General features: G+C 44.5%; 1 protein-coding gene across 16 annotated transcripts in view; it reads right to left on the bottom strand.

Annotated features, from left to right (window-relative positions):
• The window catches only part of DOT1L (DOT1 like histone lysine methyltransferase), a 123,831-nt gene that overhangs the window by 88,801 nt on the left and 13,966 nt on the right, over window positions 1-21,064 (bottom strand). For 10 of the 16 annotated variants that reach the window (XM_038384307.2, XM_038384302.2, XM_043502757.1 and 7 more), the window contains exon 1: window positions 10,364-10,621. The exons of 1 other annotated variant lie outside the window; for it this stretch is intronic. In XM_038384307.2, the coding sequence (XP_038240235.1) occupies window positions 10,364-10,444 (81 nt within the window). In that variant the 5' untranslated portion in view covers window positions 10,445-10,621. Of the gene's footprint in view, window positions 1-10,363; window positions 10,655-21,064 lie in introns of those variants that run through there. 5 more of the 16 variants (XM_043502755.1, XM_043502758.1, XM_043502756.1 and 2 more) reach the window with 3 other exon arrangements.

Below are 21,064 nucleotides of genomic sequence, written 5' to 3'. Positions count from 1 at the left end.
AATGACTTTTTGGTTTAAGTCAAGTCAGTTGGGAAAAGGGTTAAATTAAACTGAAATAAACCAATCTGTGTCCACACAAGCGGTTGCCAAAAAGTTCTCATTGCCAGAACTTCTCTCTCTATGTAGAACCTAAGCAAACGGAATGTTCTGCATATGTTACTCCTGATACAAATGAACACTTAGTCCCAAAACCATACTAATAGCTTGAACATAAATAAATCAAAGTCATGTTAATTTCAAGTTCCATTAGGCGCAGAAATGGGGAAAGGAGTAATCAAAAAGGATAAAATTAGAAGATAAGGACATTTTCTTTCAAAATTCTGAGACAATATTGAGACACCAAGGGCATTCGTCATAAAAGAACTTAGTGTGTTTAACGTTAAGGAGTTTCAGAACTGTGCAATGGGTTAACAGAATTTGCCTACCAAATGCATTCCAACGAATTCAGCATCTTTTGGTGACAAAGAGTTCCCAAGAGAATAAACCCTTTACTAACTTTCAATGAAAAGCAACCACTAAACATTTCCAGAAAAGTGGGATGGACTTCAAGAGTCACAGAGGCCCTTCAGAATTGAACATATCACACTACCTAGAAGAATGTTAACAGCAATTTTTTTTTACATGTTTTTAAAGAGACAGAAACTGCATTTCATTTACTTTGAACCCAACTATAAAATTTATGTTTTCAAATAGGAGGAGGAAATTCTGTTCACCACATAAGTTTTATTTATGTACACACACACCCACACACCATTACCTATTTATTCTGTTGCTAATTTGGTACCTTACACAGTCCGATTTAAATTTTAGGAAGTTTTTTCTTTTAATCCAAGATGGAAATACCATAACTATCTGAGGCTACCTTCTACTTATTACAGTGATGCACACATCAGAAATGCTGGAATACAAACCTATATTCCTTAAGGAGTCTCAAGGTCAGAGAAGAACAATGTTTCTGAGGGTGTTGAGACCAATAACAACAACAACTGTGCTGCACCTACAATGAGTTTCAACTTGTTGCACTGCCACAGACTTCATACTGCGTATAGCACTTATAATGAGACCATCAAAAGCTTTCAAAGACCAGATTAATTTTAAAGGCTGGTAAATATTGTCATTACAACTCTGTAATATCTGAAGATATTCCTGATTTAAAGGCAAAAATTAAATCAAAGGCTAAGCACTTCCAACCTGTTTACTCCATGTAATGAAGATTCACTGAAAACAGTAAAATCCTGGCTCCACAGAAGTCAATGGCAAAACACCCATTAATTTCACTGAATTCTACCCTATACTATCAAAATCTTGCCTGAACAATTTTCACACCAAAGGGCTTTACAAATCGATGTCCAAACTAGAAGGAACACCTCCCATAACACTGAAATGCACCCACATCTGGACTAGCAGGAAGCAGCTATTTGACAGTGCACACTACAAGAACACTACACAACAGCTGAGGGCAGTTTTTAAACTTTGTATCTAAAAAGGGATACATGACAGTGCTAAAAAGGTTGGATTGTCTCTTCACTATAGAGCTCCCAATGCTGCTACCAACAATGGAGCTACACGTGATTAACCAACAGAAGTTTTCTGAACGTTTCCTTTTAGTATAGGCAGATTCTAACAATATATTTGGGATATTAAATGGAAGAAGCTGCTTCAGAACTTTCCAAGGCTTTTCTCTTTACACCACTGATTATTTCAGCAATCTTCATTAGTTCCCTAGATCCCTAGCCTGACACCAAAATATCCTTTGTTCATAGCTTCCTCAAAAAGTCACTCATTCACTTATGAAACTGGGAAGGGAAAAAAAAAAAAAAAGACTATAGAACAGAAACAATCTTTGTTATTCATAGTTCTGATCATATCTATGAAAATTCATAATTTAGATTTCCTGTTGTAAAACATAACTTGCTTTCCTCCTATATCCTAAAAATAGCAACTACTCCTTAATTCTCTAATGTCTGAATTTCTATACTATATACGATAATGGAATTAAACACCTTGCTGGCTAGTTGAATAAAACGTAGTTAAATACTCATTAAACTGCTTCATACGCCAAATATCTTCCACTAGTTTCCACTACATTTATTTACGTCTTTGCACCGAATGAACAACGATTCATTGGAAGACCAATATCTACAGAATACAAAAGTTACATGGCAAGTCTTTGGCTATCCCTTGATGCAAGGACAAGGTCTGACAAAGGGGTTCACTGGTGGGTTTTTAAGTGGCTGAGGAGCCCAATTCGTACCACATGGCAAGTATAACCAAGATGTTCAATTTTGTTTTTTGGCTTTCCTTTAGATTTTTCTGTTTTATTTTTGTATTTAGTACTCAACTGCAAAATTCATTGCATTCATGGACTCCTGGTGTGAGTTCTCCCCATCCCCATGGCAACTTTTGTTAGGAAGAGAAAGTAAAGTTAACTGCAAACAGTATTTTAATATACCATATACAAACTATCAGATACATAACCAAAAAATTATTAATACAATGGACAAGTTTGTTTACTATACTATTGATCATGTGTATTCATTATTGCATGGGGGAGGTTTTAATTGCCTACTCAAAAGGTTAATTCTAAGAGCTGAAACAAAGGAAGAAAAAAGGAGGAATGGGGAAGGTGAGCATGAAAAAAAAAAAAGAAAAAGTGCAAAAGTAGAGGTATGGCTGTTCGGGGAGAAAGGTGATTACATATCCCATAAACCTTGCAAACCAAGGAATAAAATACCTTTCACAAGATCCCAGGGGAAGCACAATTCATCTGGATGGCTGATACTTGAAAGGACAATCTTCTCCTTAAGTGGGTTGCCATGAGGAAGAAGGGTGGGAGCTGCATATGGTGAGATGGATTTCCCTCAACACTGAGAACTTTCAGTTGCAAAAACAGTTCTATACTGTGTCTAATTGAAACCACAGGGAGAATTTTAGTTAAATAAAATATTGTCACAGTTGGAACTTTGGCCAGGACAGTTGGGTTAACACCCATCTTCTACCCAAAAAAAAAAAAAAAAAACGACCACCACACATCTTTGACAACCTCCATTTCATGTCAATGCCTCTCAGATGCCTCAAATACAAGGACGCAGTAACAGAATTGTAGAAGAAATGGCCTTAAGGTACTTTCACACAATAGCCTGACTTAATTTTAATGGAGATCTTGTTTTGAGGTGGGAGAAGGATTTAGAGAAAGGTATTTGCTTACTGAGCTTTTGCTAGGATGCAAATACAGGTATTGTGTTGTCAGTTTCCACTCCGAATCAAACCATTTAGAAATCTGAGTAAATGTTTGGTTATCACCCACAGAAAATTATATTTGACGAGAACCTTTGCAGAGAAAATAAATTGCTACTCTATGGTAACCCAAGGGGCGTGAAAAGTTATAGGGTGGCAATATTTTCACAACCTGAACTAGAGCAGAAAACCTCATTGTGAGCACATGCCAAGTTTCATTTTGCATTTTGAAGAAAATGGAGAAAAACTGTCAAATTACATTATAGACACATTGTGGATGAGGTAGTATCTTTTATTGGACCAACTTCTGTTGGTGAAAGAAACAAGCTTTCGAGCTACGCAGTGCTCTTCTTTGAGTCTGGGAAAGGTACTGAAGGCTTATCTACGCTTAAAATGCTGCAGTAGGACAGCTGCACCTTGCAGCTTTGCAGCTGTACCACTACCCCAACAGTAGGGGTTCTCCTGTCAGCATAGGTAATCCACATCCTTGAAAGGTGGTAGTTAGGTCGATGGGAGAATTCTCCCATCAACCTAGTACTGTCTAAACTAGGGGTTAGGTCAGTTTAACTGCGTCACTCATGGGGGTGGATTTTTCAAACCCCTGAGCAATGAAGTTATACCCACCTAATCTTCTAATGCAGACCAGGCCTCAGAATACCACAGCTAAATATAAGGTGGAGCAGATTGTTTAATGTAAGGAGGTAACACATTCTAAGGGACCATTCAGGATGAAATGGCGCGTTAACACCCTTGCAGTCATAAGACTGAACAAAAAGAGGGGGGAGGGAATCAGTGGGTTACAGATTGTTGTAATAAACCATAAATCAGTATCTTTATTAAGACCATGATTTTTTAGTATCTAGCAAAGTTATGAAATGTGTTCACCCACAGGTTATATGATGGTGTTTTTGTCTTTTATCATTTTTCTGTGCAAGTTCATTCAAGAGCATAGTGATTGGTTTCACCCACACTGTCATTGGACCATTTAGTGCACTGGATGAGGTACACCGAATGTTGTGATAGGCATGTGTAGGACCCATGGATCTTGAAAGGTGTGTTGCAGGGGGTATTGATCATTGTGGCAGTGGAGATGTGTCTGCAGGTTGTTCAGGCAATGTCTGGTGCTGCTTTGATTTGGTGTGTCTTGGTCTGTGGGAAACTTGCTTTTGATAATGAGCTTGCTGAGGCCAGGGCGGGGGGGGGGGGGTTGTTATCTGAAGGCCAGAAGAAGGGGTTCAGGAAAGATTTCTTTCCCAGGCCTGAAGAAGAGCTCTATGTAGCTCAAAAGCTTGTCTCTTTCACCAACAGAAGTTGGTCCAAAAAAAGATACCGTCTCACCCACATTGTGTCTCTAGTATCCTGGGACCAACATAGCTACAACAACAATGCAAACATATTATATTATGTTAATCATGTTATAATGCTCATTTTTTCACTTGCTTCTGTTTGTTTTGTTGGTTAGAAAGTATTTATCTCCATATACTTTATTATCCAGACAACCTTGAGAAATCGTCAAATCAGTAATTACCTGGATTTAGCCTACTCAGAACTAACGTTCAAAGTGCATGCAAGGTTTGGATGATCAGAGAAGGGGAAGACCATTAAAGCTTCAAAGTCTTTTCTACACTAGTGACATTTTTTAAAAAGTTCCCCACAACCACAAATATCAGTTCAGCTCCAACGTTTCCCAACTCTGTGAGTCACCATCACACACACAGCTTCTGATGATTAAGAAGTCTGTATCGTGATTTTTTTTTTTTTGGAGAGCCACTGCCATTACCACGCCCACTGGGAAAACTTTAGGTGACAGCACACCATTGGAGTCCACTCCTATATTAACAGAAGCTGTTTTCCTTAACAGTCAGGGAAGATGCAGTTTTGATGCAAACAGCTACATTCCAGACAGGGCTGCTTCCCACAATCAGAGTGGGCATAAGATCTTAAACAGGGTTTGTTTTTCATCTCCATAGTTAACCTTTAATACATTTTTAAAAGGTGACACACTGCTGCGTGGTGATTTTAATCATTAGTGCCTGCCCCCGAGTTTTCAGAAAAAACACATTCCATTAGAGACAGAATGATATCATGTGTGTCACAGCCTGTATTTCCTAGCTAGTGGGCAAAAAAAGATGCTGTGCACCCACCCACTTCTACAAATAAAGTCAATACTATATCAAACTTGTATTTCATTACTTCTCAGTAATAGACACATATGCCAAAAAATGCCTCTCTCAAACAGCTGCAAAAATGATGCTATGACAAAATTTTGCTGGCCAATGGAATATTTTTGCCATCAGAGCTCAGCAGAAAGATAGCAGTGAGAATAAAAACCATCACGCACAAACAGCAATAGAACACTGAATTATTCTCAGATTTTTTAACCCAGATTTATCATCACTGCTGCTAGTTTGAAGATTTAAAATTCAGACTGCACAGTCACACAGGCTACTCCCTGTTCTGAAGGGGATACTTCATCCTGATAGGAGGCTGCATAATGGCACCCAGCAAGCAAACAAGACCTAGTGCCCCAGTATAAGCTCCAACACCCTCAGAGATAACAGGGATTGTGCTTTTCATCAGATTTTTGCAAATGGAACTTGCTTGTGAGAAGACCCCAAACATTGTGTCTTTTATATCTATCTTGAGGCAGTAAACAACCAGGAATTTTTTCAAAACCTGTGTATCTATGTTTTGAAGTATGAACAAGAGTGACATCTTCTATGTATTAGTCCATATACCTGAAATCTGAAGTTTGAGCAAATAATTCTAAGTGAAGTGAGAGGCCAGCAGAGTGATAAAGTAAGGAAACCTTATCTGGGTCATTTAGAATAGATCTAGGTGTATTAAACTTCTCATTTGTCATTAAAATAAAGCTTTAATACAATAAATGAAGCAGAGTACAAGACTTAATATTCTAGGCACTTGAGAATTTAATGCAAGTGGGCATTGGGCTGGATTTTGGGAGTCAAGGAGTTAAGCTGTGATACAGAAGGGTAAACCCACCTCAGCTCTGATTAAGGAGGACACTCATAAAAACCAGAGGTCAACATCAGAAAATATTTTCTGAGTCATGGGTGGGGGGGGAAAGATTACTCACCATGCACTATTCAACTTACTCATCAGCGTGTTACGGACAGAACTGCTCACCATGTATTCATTAGGAAACTGTGGCCTTTGAGGAAAGCAGAAGGCGGGGGAAGAGTCATACTTTCAGTTTTGTATGTAAGCCAGTGGGAGGCTGTATCTGTAACACCAATGCTCTCTCCTCCCACGGTCTTAATTAGTCTTGTAGGGAAATACACGTTTCACATCACCCTCCCAGGTTTCTTTTAACATCTTGACATGCATCAGTTTGTCAGCTGAGCTATTATGCAAATTCAGCAGTCTGAGGAGATCCCAGTTTTCCTATTGTACACAAAATAAGCAACTGGCCTTTACAACAACAAATAAAATCATACCATAATTAAATTGCTAACATCCATTCACCATTAATATGAACATTTTTAATCATAGTCTTTTTCATGGTACAAAAACACTCTGCTAAGTGAAATGAAGTCTGGATGTAGTAACAAATAAAAAGTTGCAAATGTTGTCTAATACAATGTTAAGTCACATAACTGTGCTACCAAACAGCAGCTCCGCAACACCTGAGCAACTTTTGATACTGCAGATATGATTCTCCAGCATTCATGTGGCTCTCAGAAATAAATTAGTGGGAAGTGCTGTTTTATTTTCTCTCCATACTTCACAAATTCTCTCTCGTAATGTTGGCACAGAGACGTATAAGCCTTGAGAAACTGCAAATAAAGATGCTTCTAAACAAAAAAAAAATCTTTAACATTAATTTTTGAAGTCACCTCACCTTGCCTCCTAGATACCAAGAAGCAAGTGGAGTCAGTGGTGAAACTAAGAAACATTCTGCTGACGTCAAACAGAGCTGAGCTCTAAAACCACAACGGTACATACACCCTGCTGCCAACTAGAGTCTGAGCCAACGAGGGAAATAAAGTCTACCGTTCAATACAGTACAATGTTAGTAGGCCAGACACTGCAATGTTCAAAGAGGATTTCTTTTTAAAGCATTACAGTTCTTTGCTGCAATTGCTGAAGTTGCAGCAAGTACACACAATTATGGAGTGTGATCTCTTCAAAAGAGCTGCAGTACAAAATATTGATTAGCTCCAGATGAACCATTCACTTCTGTAACACTATGGGAAAAAATATGCAACCCAGAGAGGCCACTTTAACGACAGGATGTTCGGGTTCGACTGCAGGTCTTAAATCTTAGATAACATATGCAGATAGGCACCCTGCCCACTACATTTTGATGAACTGTAAAAGAGAATCTGCATATTCTGACATCTTAGACTAGATGCAGCCTAGAAACACCTGGCCAAGTTTCCCCTGATAATTTCTTTATTCCTACTTCACAAGTTGTAACAACATTAAATTCAGGTTTCCTTTTTTAAGCAAGGAGATTCAAACAAATATCACCAATCCATTCCCTTCTTCCTGATTGAGCCTTAACTTATGCAAGAAAATATTTATTGCTACATACAATCAGTTTCCAGAGGCAAGTTAATATGTGAAAACAAGCATGAAATTAAATTGGTCACTATTACACTTTCAGTTTCTGTCAATTCAAGTGCAGCGCGCGCGCGCGCGCGCACACACACACACACACACACACGACAGAGCTGCCCAAACAGGAAAGGCTGCATTAACTAGTGTGTGGTGGAGGGCTCAAGCTCTGGGAGCAGGATGATCAAAAATAGCAAGCCCTGGTATATGCAGGATGTTTTGAAAACCACGGGCACATCCAACAGCACCAAAAGTCAGAAAGCAAGTATGCCGTGGTCTTCCCGACCATAAGCAAGATAGTATATAATTGCAGTTGCATCAGCATTACAAAAATACTTAGACTAAATCCTAGCGTGTCCAAACACCAAAACACTACAAAGAAAGCCAACAGCATTCAAACCAGTTTTTAGAAGACTATTGCCTGTCTCTTTGCAAGCCAATTCACACCCTGTGTTTTTACATGGCAGGGGATAAATATTTCATGCTGAGGCTAGATTGGTTTTGCACTGACATCTAACCATATATAAGTAGACAAACAGTCTAAATTTCTCCTTGGTGAGGCTTTTACTAATTTGAACATAAATTCTCATTTTAAGGGATGACATATCTAGCACTTTGATTCAAGACAGACAGAAAAAGACAGTCAAGTTTGTGGATTATTTTAAAAAATTACACACACACACACGGGAAATCAGTGTCATATCTGAGAGAAGGTGGGGATTCTAACGTGTAATCAACGGAAAAGTTTACTTGGAATTCTCTTTAGACAAAATAAAAAGGTAATTTACATTAATACTTATTTAAATAAGTATTCAAAAAAGTCAAGGAAAGCTGCACTTATGCAACCACACACAAATTCCAAAACCCTCCCTTCCCTATTGGGAATTAAGATCTCTCTCCCCCTTCCCCCACACCCTTAACCTCCTTCCCCAACCCGTCAGAGCAGTTGAGACACCCCCACTTCACCACCAGAAAGAAGAACCTAGATTTGTTCACATTTGCAAAATTACAAATCCTTCTTGATCTAGTCTGAAACAATTTTATTAACCTGTCAGAGGAACTAAGGAGCTTTTCAAGAAAAACTTTTCATTAGCTATCTTCTCCCCCAGGCGTCCCTGTTTATCTGTGAAGTTCAACCAATTTTAGAGGTCAAATCCACTTTTTCTAAGAGAAACACCGCCCTGAATTGAGCGGACTAAAAGAACCCACCCTTTGCTATATTTCAACCTATAGTTATTTATTTACACTACAGTAATTCGAATGCTACAAATTGCTACAGCCCCCACCCCGAAAGAAAAACTTTGAATGTGACAGAAAATATCCAATCCAGATCTGGGCTGAATGGAAAAAGGGGACTGAGGAGAGCAGAGCAAGGTGGGTTAGAAACAGGGTGCCAAAGGGCTTGAATAAATAATGATAGAAAATAATGCCAAACAGCATCAGGAGGGTTTATTTATAGAAAGGAATTGTTTGTTTGGGTTGGGGGTCCAGAGAAAATGGGATTATCTGAGGGCAGAGGGGGAATCCATAGACTAGAAAGGTGGTTGGTTTGGAAACAGGGGAGGTGTTGGTTTATTGGGGATAGGGGTGTCTGGATGGCGACTGACAGGCAGCAAGGAAGTAACTGGGGATGAAGACTGGGAAAGAGAGGTTGGATAAACAGGAATCTCTTCCATTGAGAGGATGAGTATTCAGAACATGGAAGAGGATGACTGGGGAACAGTAACAGACTGAAGATTTGGAGGAAGGAGAAAGACACCCAAGTGGATGGGGAGGGGGGATTGTTTGGGGCAGAAAATACGAGATGAAGGAATTAAAAAAAAAAAAGAGAGGGATTTTGTGGAAGGAGCGGCAACTATTTGGGCCTGGTGAGACCAGAGGCTGCCTGGAGCAGAGAGGTGATTTGGGCAGGGAGTGTTTAGGTGGGGTGAGGAGGACAAGGGTTTTCTTTGGGAGACAGATGAGGGGATTGAGGGGAGACGGGACAGTCTATGGATGACAACCCATGAAAGTGAAACCGGGGAAGGTGCCTAGCGAAAGGCAGAGTCTGAAGGGTGTCAGGACCAGGGGTGACTTGTGGGGCAAAGGTGGCCTGGAGAGGGGGTGCCCGAGAGAGAGCAGGCTCAGGGGGTTCCTAATGGGGAGTGCCCAGAGCAGGGGGCAACGGGGAAGCCCAGGTGCGGGGTCCGCAGAAGGTGGTGCCCGGACAAGGGGAGCCTTAGGGGGGGGGGCAGTGCCCAGAACAGGGGGACCTGTCAGGCAGCAGGGAGGTACCCGGTAAAGGGGGAGCCTGATGGGGACCGGTCAAAGGCGGGGGGGGGGAGGTCGGTCTGGGAAGAAGAGAGGGTCGGGGGGGGGGGGGATGTGACGAGGAGCGGGAGGGGCCGGGGCAAGGGGGGGGATATGACGGGGGGCACCGCAGGTAGGGGGGTGCGGAGCAGGGACGGCGGGTGTCCAGGGCGGGCGGGGGGGGGCTCTGAGCGGGAGCAGGGGGTGTCGCGCGGGGACGGGGCCCCCCGCCGGGCCGGGCCGGGCCGATACTCACATAGACGGGCAGCGGCCAGGGGTAAACGGCCGGCTCGGCTCCCACGGGCGACTTCAGCCTGAGCTCCAGCCTCTCGCCCATGTCGGCAGCAGGAGGAGACGGCGGCGGCCCCGCACCATGCTAGAGTAGCCGCTCGGAGAGTGCGGGCCGGGGGGGGGGGGGGGGCCGCCCGCTCCCCTTCGCCTCCCTCTATTGTAGTCAGCGGCTGGCCGGGCTCTCCAGCGCCGCCGCCATCTTGGGCCGGCGTGAAGCGAGCACAATGAGCCGCCGGGGCCGGGCCCGACCAACGCGCCAGACGCGGGGGGGGCGGAGGGAGGGAGGGAGCGAGCCAGCCCCCCCCCCCCTGTCCTCAGCTGCCCTCCCTGCTGACAGCCCCCACCCCCGGCCTGTTGCTGCTTTATGGCGGGGGCTTTTCAGTGCGCTTCTATTTTGATTTTTTTTTTTTTAACCTTGGGAGCTTCGTGGAGGGGGGGGGGAATTTGGGGGTGGCGGGTGATTTTTGACCCCCCCCCCTTTTTTTTTTTATTTTTTTTTTTTTACTATGACCAACAACGTTGGGGGGATCCTTGCCCCCCCCGCCCCCTCCCTTTTCTCTCTTAGTGGGGGAAGGGGGGGGGTTAGTTAATTGAGTCTGTTGCCCTTGTAGCTGTAGGACGGTGGCGCGGGGAGGGGGGGGGGGTTTGCAGATTTGCTTTATTCACAGGAGTGGTCGCCGTGGCCCTTCCTATTTATTCCTCCTCCGCTTTGCAAGTTTCTCTGGGTGCAAAAGGGGCAACCCCCCCCCCCGAGGGGGGGGGCCACTAAGCCTGCTTCCCCAAAGCTATGCTGCATGCCTCGCTCCCTGCCCCCGTCCAGCACGAGGGGGGGGGGCTGCTTCCAGTGCCCCCTTTGGGGGACACGGTGCAGGGCCGCCGCCGGGAGCCGGCCCCCGATTGCGGCGGGGGGGGGGGGGGGCGCAGCCGCCCTGCCCCCGCCCTGTTCAGGGGCTCCCCCGGGAGCTCCGGGGTGGAAGGTACCAACGTGCAAAGGACGCGGGGGGCGCGGGGGGGGGGAGGCAGGACACCCAAAACGTGCAGTACATGCGGAGTGCGGGGGCTGGGATTGTACCGGGCGCAGGAGGTTGGGTCAGCAGTTCCCGTAGACACGCGCCTCCCCCGCGGCTTCTGGGGCCGCTCCCCCGCGCCAGCCCCCCAGCTGGGTGTGTGCAAGGAGACCGCAAACCCGAACCAAGCCCTGGCCCACCTTTCACTTGAGGAGAGGGCGCTATCCCCTACAAGAGGCCCCACTTTCCCTTTTCCTGCTTGCACGGCGCCCCCCCCCAACAACTTCATTTTAAAATCTGAGGCTTAGGCAAGGGTTGGAAGGACCTGGTTCTGGGGCCCCAGTCCTGCCAAGGCCCTTTGCAGGCTGCAAGTCGCCCCCTTGACTGCAGCGGGACTATTACTCCTAGCAGGCGCCCTCCAAAAGGCCCAGGTGTTTCGTGCCCCTTCTGCTTCAGGCTTCCCTAAAAGGGTAAATCGTGAGCAGATCTCTTCATTATTAACAACAACAAGGGGGAAGGAACACAAGCCAAAAATAGGGAAAGAACGGGTGAAAGAAATTTTGGGCTCTGTCTACGCTTACGAGCTTGCAGCCGCACCGCTGGACCGATCGTGCCGCTGTAAGAGCGCTTGTGTAGCCACGTTATGCTGACCGGAGAGAGCTCTCCCGTCGACATCATAAAACCATCTCAATGAGCAGCCGTAACTATGTCCACAGGAGTGCGCCTCCCGCGGGACACAGGGCCGTGCACATGAGTGCTTATGCTGGCAAAATGTATGTCGCTCAAGGGTGGGTCTTGTCACACCCCTGAACGACAAAAGTTTTGCCCACATACGTGGCAGTGTAGACATGGTCTTAGATAACTTAGTCATTGTCAACAACAAAAGTCTTATCGTTCAGGGGTGTTAAAAAAAAAAAAAAACACCGCCGCGACAGACAAAAGTTTTGTCAACAAAAAGCGCCAGTGTGAACAGCGCTTTGTCAGCAGGAGCGCTCTCCTCCCACCGCTCATTGGGGGTAGAAGCTTTTTGTCAGAGGGAGAGCTCTCTCCTATGGACAAACAAAGCCACCTAGTGTAGACAAAGCCTAAGATGTATTCAAGTCAGTAAAGCCTGATGAAATTAACCCTAAGGTACTTAAAGAACCATCTCAGAAGAAACCTTATCTTTAAGAACTCAGAGGATGGGTGAGGTCGCAGGTGACTGGCCAAAAGGGAAACATAGTGCCTGTCTTTAAAAATGGCAACAAAAAAGGCCCTGAAAATTATAAACCTGTCAGCCTAGACAAGATCACGGAAGATAAGTCCAGCAATGGCTATTAGCCAAGATGGACAGGGATGGTACCCCTAGCCTCTGCTTGCCAGAAACTGGGAATGGGTGACAGGATGGATCACTTAATGATTACCTGTTCTGTTCATTCCCTCTGGGGCATCTGGCACTGGCCACTGTCAGAAGACAGGATATTGGGCTCGATGGACCTTTGGTCTGACCCACTATGGCTGTTCTTATGTTACCTAGAAAGACACTAGAACAAATTATTAAACTGTTTGTAAGCACCTATAAGATAATAGGGTTATAAGGAATAGCCAACATGGATTTGTCATGAACAAATCATGCCAAACCAACCAAATAGCAGATGGGGGGAAGCTGTAGATGTGATAGATCTTAATTTTAGTAAGGATTTTGACACAGTCCCACATGACATTCTCATAAACAAACTAGGGAAATGTGGTTTAGATGAAATTGTTATCAGGTGGTGCAAAACTGGTTGAAAGACTGTACTCAGATTACTTATCAATAGTTTGCTGTCAAATTGGGAGGGCATATTTAGTGGAGTCCTGCATGGGTCTGTCCTGGGTCCGGAACTATTCAATATTTTCATTAACAACTGGGATAATGGAGTGGAGAGTATACTTATAAAATCTATGGATGACATCAACATGGGAGGGGTTGCTAGCACTTTAGAGGATAGGATTAGAATTCAAATGACCTTGACAAATTGGAGAGTTGATCTTAAATCAACAAGATGAAATTCAATAAAGACAAGTGCAAAGTACTATCTTTAGGAATGAAAAATCAAATGCACCGCTACAAAATGGAGAATAAGTTCCTAGATGGTAGTACTGCTGAAAAGGATCTGGAGATTATAGTGGATCACAAATTGAATGAGAGTCAACAATGTGATACAGCTGCCAAAAAGCCTAATATTCTGGGGTATATTAATAGGATTGTTATATGTAAGACGGGGGAGGGGGGGTAATGGTCCTGCTCTACTTGGCACTGCTGAAGCCTCAGCTGGACTACTGTGTTCAGTTCTGAGTGCCACAATTTAAGAAAAATATGGATAAATGGGAGAGAGTCCAGAGGAGAGCAACAAAAAGGTAAAAGGTTTAGAAAATCTGACCTATCAGGAAAGGCTTGTTTAGTCTTGAGAAAAGACAGGGGCGGAGGGGACCTGATAGTCTTCAAATATGCTAAGGACTGTTATAAAGAGGACAGTGATCAATTGGTCTCCATGTCCACTGACAATAGGACAAAGAGTAATGGGTTTAATCTGCAGCAAGTCACATTTGGTTTAGATATTAGGAAAAACTTTCTAACTATAAGGATAGTTAAGCACTGGAATGGGCTTCCAAGGGAGGTTGTGGAATCCCCATTATTAGAGGTTGTTAATAACAGGTTAGATAAACACCAATCAGATATGTTCTAGGTTTACTTGGTCCTGGCTCCAGCACTACGTTTCTATTATTCTTTGATTCATGGGATGTAAAGTTAAGCACAGGTATAGTAAGTTTTTACAGGCTGATCTGGGCCTTAGTGGTTACATCATAGATTCATAGATACTAAGGTCAGAAGGGACCATTCTGATCATCTAGTCCGACCTCCTTCACAGCGCAGGCCACAGAATCTCACCCACCCACTCCTACAAAAAAACCTCACCTATGTCTGAGCTATTGAAGTCCTTAAATCATGGTTTAAAGACTTCAAGGAACAGAGAAGCCTCCCTCAAGTCACCCATGCCCCATGCTACAGAAGAAAGCGAAAAACCTCCAGGGCTTCTCCAATCTGCCCTGGAGGAAAATTCCTTCCCGGCCCCAAATATGGCGATCAGCTAAACCCTGAGCATATGGGCAAGATTCACCAGCCAGATACCCAGGAAAGAATTTTCTATAGTAACTCAGATCCCATCCATCTAATATCCCATCTCAGGGGATTAGTCTTATTTACCCTGAATATTTAAAGATCAATTACTTACCAAAATCCCATTATCCCATCATACCATCTCCTCCATAAACTTATCGAGTAGAATCTTAAAACCAGATAGATCTTTTGCCCCCACTGCTTCTCTTGGAAGGCTATTCCAAAACTTCACTCCTCTGATGGTTAGAAACCTTCGTCTAATTTCAAGTCTAAACTTCCTGGTGGCCAGTTTATACCCATTTGTTCTAAAAAGAGTCATAATAAGAGGAAGCAGTATAATGGATAGAGCACTGGACTGGGACTCAGAAGTGCTGGGGTCTGGTTCTAGCTCTGCCTCTAGCCTGGTGGATGACCTCGGGCAAGTCACTTAAACTCACTGTGCATTAGTTTCCCCACCTGTAAAATGGGGTAATGATACTGACCTCTGTAAAGCATGAATTGAGATGTTGCAAGTGTGTGTTTTCAACAACAAACCAACAGAGTTCATATCTAATCTTTCTGGAAAAGTCCTACCACATTTGAAAAAAAAATCATATACATCTGCGCCTTTCATCCCAAAGCACTTTGCAAGCTACATACATACAAGAATCACTTCACTCACCACTGAAATACAGCCCCCTCTGGGTCAACTCAATACAAACCCTCTAAAAGCCAATTACCTCAGGGCAAGGACTGTCCCATTGTCAGTGTTTAACAAATAGTCACTCCTTGTAGCTTTTTGAGTGAATAATGGCTCTGTTAGCTCTTGAATTAAGGAAATTTAATGCTCAACAAAAGGTGATGGCTTGACATCCCTCCGGGCCAAACTATATTTATCACCCGTACAGAGAAATCACGAGCACACAGAAAGTTTCTTTGACCTAATGTGACACCTTAAGACTTGCCTATACCCAAAAGTTGTATTGCTTTAACCTCTTAGTGTGAATGCAATAACAACAGGATAGCTTATTCCTATATGGGAAGGGGAATAAAACTATACCAGTGGTATACTAGGTATATATACTATATATACTAGGTATATGCTATGTCCACACTAGTTTATCTGTATCTATAAAAGAAGTCACTCCCCTAACTGAAATAGCTACACCATATAAATACTACGTGTAGACTAGGTGCATATCTACCCCAGTGGTTCTCAACCAAGGGTACAGGTACCCCTGGGGGTACGCAGAGATCTTCCAGGGAATAATCAACTCATCTAGATATTTGCCTAGTTTTACAACAGCCTACATAAAAAGCACTAGTGAAGACAGTACAAACTAAAATTTCATACAGACAATGAGTTGTTTATACTGCTCTATACACTAAAATGTAAATGCAATATTTATATTCCGATTTATAATATGGTAAAAATGAGAACGTGAGCAATATTTCAGTAACAGTATGCTGACACACTTGTATTTTTATGTCTGATTTTGTAAGCAAGTAATTTTTAAGTGAGGTGAAACTTGGGGGTGTACAAGACAAATCAGACTCCTGAAAGGGGTACAGTAGTCTGGAAAGGTTGAGAGCCACTGGTCTACGCTACACCTGCTACAGCAAGACAGCTGCAATGCTGTAGCAAAGATGGTTCCTCCATCAATATAGTTAATCCACATCTCCGAGAGTTGATAGCTAGGTTCATAGGCACTGACTCCATGGGTGCTCCGGGGATGGAGCACCCACAGGGAAAAAATAGTAGATGCTTAGCACTCACTAGCAGCCTCGCAGGTCAGCACCTGCCCCTACTACCTGCTGCCCACCGGTGGGCCATGCCAATCAGTGCCTACCTCTCCCTCCCTGCGCCTCCTGCCCGCCACGAACAGCTGTTTCACGGTGTGAAGGAGGTTGGGGAGGGAGGGGGAGGAGTGAGGATGCAGCGCACTCAGGGAAGAGGTACTTACAGATGGTACTTACAGAGTCAGGGGTGTGGGGCTTTGGGGGAAGGCGTGGAGTGGGGCTGGGGCAGAGCTGGGGGTTAAGCACCTCCCAGCACTTTGAAAAGTTGGCGCCTATGGCTAGGTTGACGGAATAATCTTTCCATCAACCTAGCCATGTCTACACCAGGAATTACACTACATGCCTCTAGCTTTCATCCAGATCATACCACACGATCCATTGTCTACAGCCAAGCTCTACGATATAACCGCATTTGCTCCAACCCCTCAGACAGAGACAAACACCTACAAGATCTCTATCATGCATTCCTACAACTACAATACCCACCTGCTGAAGTGAAGAAACAGATTGACAGAGCCAGAAGAGTACCCAGAAGTCACCTACTACAGGACAGGCCCAACAAAGAAAATAACAGAACACCACTAGCCATCACCTTCAGCCCCCAACTAAAACCTCTCCAACGCATCATCAAGGATCTACAACCTATCCTGAAGGATGACCCATCGCTCTCACAGATCTTGGGAGACAGGCCAGTCCTTGCTTACAGACAGCCCCTCAACCTGAAGCAAATACTCACCATCAACCACACACCACACAACAGAACAGAACCACTAACCCTAACCCTATCCTTGCAACAAAGCCTGTTGCCAACTCGGTCCACATATCTATTCAGGGGACACCATCATAGGGCCTAATCACATCAGCCACATTATCAGAGGCTCGTTCACCTGCGCGTCTACCAATGTGATATATGCCAACATGTGCCAGCAATGCCCTTCTGCCATGTACATTGGCCAAACTGGACAGTCTCTACGTAAAAGAATAAATGGACACAAATCAGACGTCAAGAATTATAACATTCAAAAACCAGTCGGAGAACACTTCAATCTCTTCAGTCACTCGATTACAAACCTGAGGGTGGCTATCCTTCAACAAAAAAATTTCAAAAACAGACTCCAACGAGAGACTGCGGAATTGGAATTAATTTGCAAACTGGGGATGCAATTCACTTAGGCTTGAATAGAGACTGGGAAAGGATGAGTCATTACACAAAGTAAAACTATTTCCCCATGTTATTTCTCCCCCCCCACCGTTCCTCAGATGTTCTTGTTAACTGCTGGAAATAGCCTACCTTGCTTGTCACCATGAAAGGTTTTCCTCCTTTCCCCACCCTGCTGCTGGTGATGGCTCATCTTAAGTGATCACTCTCCTTACAGTGTGTATGATAAAACCCATTGTTTCATGTTCTCTGTGTGTGTATATAAATCTCCCCACTGTATTTTCCACCAAATGCATCCGATGAAGTGAGCTATAGCTCATGAAAGCTTATGCTCAAATAAATTTGTTAGTCTCTAAGGTGCCACAAGTACTCCTTTTCTTTTTACCAGGAATTAGGTCAACCTTCTTATGGGGCACAGTAGATGACATTTTTCACAGTCCTGGGTGAGGTAGCTAGATCGATCCAATTTTTAATTCAATCTCAGGTTTCTGCTGAGACGGCCAACCAAGGAACCAAGGCGTCAGCTATGCAAGTATTTTTTTGTGCAGTGGACACACCTATATATTAGGAACCAGACTGAGATCTTCGTTTTACTTCACATTGAGCAACACTGAAATTGGAGATCAAAGATTTAATGCTCTGAATGCTCTTATTAATCCCTCTGAGTCATCACATTTTAATATATATCTATGCTCTGAAAGAGTTGATCCAAGCTTGCTAGCAAGCAGTTATGCATTTAAAAAGAGAGAGAGACAGGATTAAACACATTTTTCTAAGATGTCTAAAATAATCACACTTGTATTGTCTTCAGTGGCAAGTCTTTTTAAACTGAAGAGGAAGATTGGCAAGATTTCTCTTGTAGCATTCATCCCTTTTCTCCAGATACTGCTAAACAATCCCTGCCTGAGATGGACTTTTGTCTCTGGTTTTTAGAGAGAGTCAAGAGCAGGAAGTTATTTTTGTCTGCAGAATGCACCTGATTGCATCAAAGGTGGCGTTTCTAAAAAAATTATCTTTACGAGGTCACTTGCACACACCCGCAATCCTCCTGCAAATAAGGGCTTTCTCCTACTCCTGCAAATGTATTTGGATCAAATATAAAAATACATTTGCCAAAGCCAAACAAGATAACTGCATTAGTCACTGGCATTTATTAAATGAAGCAAACCAGGGCATGGCCAGGCAGGCATGACTGCCAGCTGTCCCCAAGCTTACCCAGGGAGAAGAATGTTTGTACTCTGACTGGTTAAGCCATATAATTGCAGCTAAAAGACTTATGAAAAGGTAGTTAGAGCAACCTCTGAATGGCAAGAGTGAAGCTTCTGGGCTCCAAACCATGGCACTGAAAACGATCCAATGAAAGAAGACAAACATTATGCATTAAAGGATTAGCCGTGGCCATATCTTGTCCTGGATCCACCTACCATCCAGTGCAGCCAAAGTGGGGTAAACACAGGAGTTCTGATCCCCAAAACTCCATACTAAACCCAGCTCTTACACTGGCTCCCCTCTGCATCCTCCCCACTTTCCCTGTACCCAAGTGAAGTGTCATCATCTGATGGTCAAAGCATAGGGCTAGGAGTCAGGATTATCCTCCCTGTTCTGCTGGTGGCAGCATTGCAATCCCCAAATGTTCAAAAATAATGAGTTGGGCTCACCAAATATCATGAGATAGGCTTTCAAATAATGTGATTATGTAAAAATCATAGATTTGGGGTTCTTTTTATTTGCCTTCCGAGCCTTTTAACCTGGCTCTTTGTGCGCAATTCACCAAATGACTCTGTGGCATCTGATGAAGTGAGCTGTAGCTCACGGAAGCTTATACTCAAATAAATTTGTGAGTCTCTAAGGTGCCACAAGTACTCCTTTTCTTTTTGCGGATACAGACTAACACGGCTGCTACTCTGAAATCTGTGGCTCAGTGCATCATGGCTTGAGATAGAGCATTGTAGTCTACAGGCAAAGTTACTGCATAAAGGCTTGGGTCCCACTGCAGGACTCTATTGGGGGGTATTCACACAAGGAGAAAAGATGCATTTTTATCACCAGCTAACTAAGGTAAGGCCTATGAGCTGAATTTAGCTCTTGGGCTACCTACACTTTGACAGTGCATGGAGTGTAGTAATGCCATGGTAAGGAACATCGCAGCAAACGCCATCCATGATGCAACAAAGAAGCGGATTGGCAGAGGCCCCTCCAACCAACACACCGCCAGCTTCCTGAGCCGTTCCCTGGATGGCGAATTCAGACAGGATGGTGGCGACATCGCGTCACTGTGGTCCTGCGCTCACAATGCCATGCGTTGCCTGGGGAAGCACATTGGCTGCCGCTGGGAGTAGTGCGAAGAGCGCCAGGAGCTGGGAGTCCTGGTGCCACAGATCAGGTCCAACAACACCTTTGTCACCCTGAGCACTAGGGGCATGCTGGAGAGGACTCTGAAGGCGGCCATCCACTCGCTGCACATGGAAATCCTGAAGCATAAACTGGACCAGGGTAAAGCCTTCGAACTGACCAGCAAATGGGACGCCAGCAACCACTTCCTCGGCAGGGGCGGCTTCACCCGTTTCGCCGACTGGCAGTTCATCCATCGTGCCCGGCTCAACTGCGTCCCGCTCGACGGAGCCATCCGCCACGGGAACCAAGACAAGCGTTGCAGGAAGTGCGGCTACTCCGACAAGACCCTGCCCCACGTCCTATGCAGCTGCAAGCCCCACTCCAGAGCCTGGCAGCTGTGCCATCACGCCATCCAGAACCACCTGGTGAAAGCCATCGCACTGCGCCTGGGGGAGGTCGCCGTGAACTGCGCCATCCCCCGTACTGACAGCCAGTTGCGACCTGACGTGGTAGTCACTGACGAGGCCCAGAAAAAGATCATCCTCGTCGACATCATGGTCTCCTTTGCCTTCCGCAAAGCCCGAGCTCGTAAGCTGGAAAAATACGCCCCCCTAGCCGACACCCTGAGAGCGAAGGGCTGCAAGGTGCAGATGGATGCCCGGATCGTCGGAGCCCTGGGCGCTTGGGACCCCTGCAACGAGCGTGTGCTGCGGACCTGCGGGATCGGTCGACGCTACGCATGGCTCATGCAGCGCCTCATGGTCTCGGACACCATCTGATGGTCCAGGGACATCTACAATGAACACATCACCGGCCACCAACAGTACCAGGAGGTGTGAGCTGGTACGACATCGTGCATCAACTATGGGAAAGGGACTGAGAGACTTTTTCCATTGGACCATTAACTGGAACCATAAACTCACTGAACATTAAATCCCACCAAATGAGGGTAGATCCATCCTCATCATAGTACCCACTCATTATACTCCACACCTGAACGTGGGCATTACATGGACAATATGCCCCCATAGCTCAATGTCTGTACTTTGACCCGTTAAACTTTTACCCCCAATCGGGGAAATTGCAGATTATGTATACCCGCTCCTAAACTGAATTTGCACCCCTTGATAATCTAGAACGTTAAACTTACTTTTAGCTCTGACAAAGCAGCCTGGGAAACTTCAAAGCTGGGTGATACTGAATCACTATAGACTTGTCCAGCAACTATCTGAACAATTCATGTGCTAA

The sequence above is a fragment of the Dermochelys coriacea genome, chromosome 25 (assembly GCF_009764565.3).
Source record: "Dermochelys coriacea isolate rDerCor1 chromosome 25, rDerCor1.pri.v4, whole genome shotgun sequence".
NCBI classification, from domain to species: Eukaryota; Metazoa; Chordata; order Testudines; family Dermochelyidae; genus Dermochelys; species Dermochelys coriacea.
Note: the sequence above shows the minus strand (reverse complement) of the source record. Positions and strands in the feature narration are given on the sequence as shown.